This window comes from Petaurus breviceps, unplaced genomic scaffold (genome assembly GCF_028583685.1).
Source record: "Petaurus breviceps papuanus isolate PSGF00001 unplaced genomic scaffold, PetGlider_PUasm1.0 225, whole genome shotgun sequence".
NCBI classification, from domain to species: Eukaryota; Metazoa; Chordata; class Mammalia; order Diprotodontia; family Petauridae; genus Petaurus; species Petaurus breviceps.
In genome coordinates, this window is record NW_027185889.1 from 13,900,246 (window position 1) to 13,904,117 (window position 3,872).

Sequence of the window (3,872 nt, forward strand, 5' to 3'; positions counted from 1 at the left end):
TCTCTCTCTCTGTCTCTCTCTCTTTCTCTCTCTCTTTTTAACAGGTCAATTTTTGGGTGTGAGTTCTTAGCTGTCGGAGTGTCAGGGGTACATGGTGCCCGGTGTCCAGCTGATATTAAAGCTCAGAGCTGGCACCAAAAGAAATGGAAAGGGAGAAGCCACGATGGGGCTGCTCACAACCTACTTGCCCGATGATCAAGTGGGGTCTTATGATGTCTTTATTTTACATTCTGGTGTACTTGTTTATAGAGTTTTTGTTGTTCTTGTTAAACAGAACATGCTTGTCAGTATTTATCTTTTGTTTTATACCATTCACCAAACCCAAAAGAGTGACCGTGAAATCTTGTATTTGTTTTCTGACTCCAAACAGCCGACAATCTTGTGTGAGTAGGAGAGTACTGTAGCCCTTTATTTTAAAAAGGAGCCTTACTTCAGAAACATTTCAAACTGGTGCAAATGGACCTTGATTTTCCTTGTTTTGTTTTTCTCTAAAAAAAAAAAAAAGCGAAATACAAGTATGTCATGCTCCACAGGTGCAACTGAGACCATGGTGATGAAAAACAGTGTTTTCTCCTTGCTGAAGTAGGCAGGTCCTGACCTGTGGCCATTTTCACTTGTTTGGAAATGGCTCTAAAAATCAATGTCCAGGCCGTCCTTGAATTGTCTGGCCACAGAGAATCGGCAGTTGTCTGCCTTCTACCGTATAGAGTACTTTGGACTTCATTTTCTTCCAGATGCAGGGGGAAACGGACCTGTTTTCTTTTTACCCAAAGTGTTTATCCATGGCTGTTACTGAGTATCCAACTTTGATTAGAATGTACTAAATAAAACAAACGCCTTTCACAAGCTGCCCTCCTTCCTTCTGAGTTGTAGAGATTGTAGAGAACACCACACCAACACACAAATAAATTCAGGCTGTATGAATCTCTGTCCTGGTCACACTGCAAATCAGACTTTGAGGAATAAGATTAAAAAGGGACTCAGGCTTTCTGGAAAGCTCCATGTGGATGGAGCTTTTCCAAAGTAATAATAATAGTAACTTCTGTTTATAAAGGACTTTAAGGTTTACAAATTGCTTTGCCTAATTTTCTCATTTGAGCCTCTCAACCATCCTAGGAAATAGGTGCTATGGTTTTGCCCATTTTACAGATGAGGAGACAGACTTTGCAAGCCTAAGTGTGACGTAGCTAGTAAGTGTCTGAGGCAGGATTTAAACATGAGTCTTCCTCAATCCAAGTCCAGTATTCTATGTGGTTAACTGTGAACAACAGAAGTGGTTTGTAATTTTTTTTAAACACCGTAGATAGGATAAAATAATAAAATATTTATGAAAGTAATAATAAAATAGAATAATTAAAGAATAACTTAATAGAAAAATGTTCTTATAGTAAAGGAAAAATCAACAGTTGCTTGTCATTTTCTCTAGATGGTTTCACCTTGACTGTTGTATGCCCCAAGATTCCTTTGTAGTTGGGGGTGCTTAACAATTCCTCCTTTTCCTCTTCCTACTTTACTACTTTGTATGGTAGGTGAATCAGGATGTACCTACACTAGAAAACTCAGCTGTTAGGCACTGTGGTGCTAAGGATTGGTTTATCAGTCAGTCACCAACCATTTATTAGATTCACCTCCATCCTCAAGGAGCTTACATTCTTTTGGAAAGAACGTCTTTTGTCACTTGCCCTGGCGTTTCTAACTTTGGAATGGGCTGAATGACCCCTTTCCTTTGTAATCCTCCTTGGCTCCTGTGAGAAATGTTTCTTTATAAAGGGCCATGGGTTTAAAGGGAAAATTCATCTCTGCATGTGCAAATAGCATTCTTCAACAAAAGGGTTTGCTCTTAAGGATTTATATGGAGTTTAAGTTATGGTCTGATAATTAAAATGGGAGAGTCGATTTGGGAATATGTGGAGAATCACAGATTCAGAGCTGGAAGGGACTTATTTTTTATCTTGTATCCCCCATTCCCCACAATCAGATGAACGGTTGAAACCCAGAAAAATTAGTTGACTTACCCAGGGTCACATAAGTAATAAATAGATAACTAGGCCAGGATTCAGACCCTCCAAATACAGTGCTCTTTGATTTGAGGCCAGGCCCTAGGATCATAGATTTAAAGTAGGAAAAGACTGTCTAGACTGACCCATTTTACTGATGAAGAAACTAAGGCTTCAGCTACATAGGTGAAATGATATGCCCCATAGGTAGTAAGTATCAGAGTCAGAATTTAAACCCAGGTCTTTTGTCTTCTAAATGAACCCTCTTCCCTTCTGTGAAGGGAGCATCTCCACTTGAAGAATGTGGGACTCAGGTTTAATTTATTTTATCTCCACACTTGGACCCTTGAATTGTCCGATATGGGGTGTTTTTAAGGGTAATCAGGCAAGAATTTCCCAAATTTTGTGCCAAGTAGTTTTTATTTTATTTTCCCAATTCTTTTTGTAGCTCTTCCCCTCTTGTTAGCACCTATTCTTTTTAGGGTCTCCAGGATGGGGGTATGTGGGTGACAGGACACCAGGTGTCATGCTGACAGAGTGGAATGGTAGGGTGTAGGGTAGGGTTCATGATACCCAGCCCATCTCTGCCGTGTGTTTGGAAGTTGGGTGCTTTATTATTTCAAGCTCCCCTCTCCTGACAGGGGAGAAGCCTTTTGGATTTGAGATCTAAGAGGCATTTGAGTCATGTCCTAGCCCTTGGGTTCCTGGAAAGGTCCTCTTCAGAATGAGCTGCCAGATATTTTTAAATGGGTCTAGTTGAACAGGTTAGAGCAGGCTGTAAAAGCCATTTTACCACAGCCACTTGTCCAGGGTAGCACAGGTAACTGATTTGTTGTTAATTCTTTTTCTTGTGTTGATTTGGGCTAGAAACCATTTTTTGTTGTTCAGTTTTCAGTCATGTCTGACTCTTTGTGACCCCATCTGGGGTTTTCTTGGTAAAGATACCAGAGTGGTGTGCCATTTCCTTCTCCAGTTCATTTTACTGATGAGGAAACTGAGGTATACAGAGTGACGTGACTTGCTCAGGGCTGCATAGCTAGGAAGTGTCAGAGGCTAAATTTGAACTCAGGAAGATGAGTCTTCCTGAGACCAGGCCCAGTGCTCTCTCCACTGTGGCACCACCTGGCTGCCCCCTATTACCTATTGGAGCTGAAGTTACTTGAAGTTGAATGACATAGACCAGTGACCTCATTTGACAGATAAAATTTAGGCCAGAGAAGTGAAAATTATTTTTCCAAGGTCTTACAATTAACTAGTGGCAGGATCCAACTCTAAACTTCTAGTCTAAAATGATCCCCAGGGTATTTATTGAGTAGTATGCTACATTCTCGAGAACCCAGATTGAAAACATACCTGTCATGTATTTCTGCTGACCGAGGTTCTAGTTGATTGGGTTCTTCCTGAGGCTAGTCTCTGGTCTAGTTTTAAAACTAGGTTAAAAACAAAACCTAGATCCTGCTTTGTTTTGTTTGTTTTGGTGATATAGGAATTTTGGAACACTTTAAAACGTCAATAAAGAAGTTCAGTTAACAACAACATTGTTTGCTGGGTATGTTATTGAGAAGGTCTTGAGTTCATAGGATTAGGTGGAAAAAACTTCCAAGGCCATCTGGTCCAATCCCTTATTTTACAGATGAGGAAAATGAAGCTGAGAATCATAGGATTTTAGGCTTAGAACTGGAAAGAACTTCAGAAATCATGTAGTCCAATCCCCTGCCCCCCCCGCCCATTTGATGAATGAGGAAACTGAGACTGAGAGAATTTTAGGATCCTAGGTCTAGGGAGGGAAAGGACTCAGGAGCTATCTAATCCATCTAGTATCTCCATTTTACAGAGGACATGCCCAAGTCCATGCAGATGGTACATGGAAGATCT

General features: G+C 40.5%; 1 protein-coding gene across 7 annotated transcripts in view; it reads left to right on the forward strand.

Annotated features, from left to right (window-relative positions):
* Window positions 1–1,503, forward strand: part of SOCS2 (suppressor of cytokine signaling 2) — an 11,140-nt gene extending 9,637 nt beyond the window's left edge. For all 7 annotated transcript variants that reach the window (XM_069095160.1, XM_069095159.1, XM_069095158.1 and 4 more), the window contains one exon: window positions 371–1,503. In XM_069095160.1, coding sequence (XP_068951261.1) covers window positions 371–391 — 21 coding nt within the window. In that variant the 3' untranslated portion in view covers window positions 392–1,503. The remainder of the gene's footprint in view (window positions 1–370) is intronic.
* The last annotated feature ends 2,369 nt before the right edge of the window (window positions 1,504–3,872 follow it).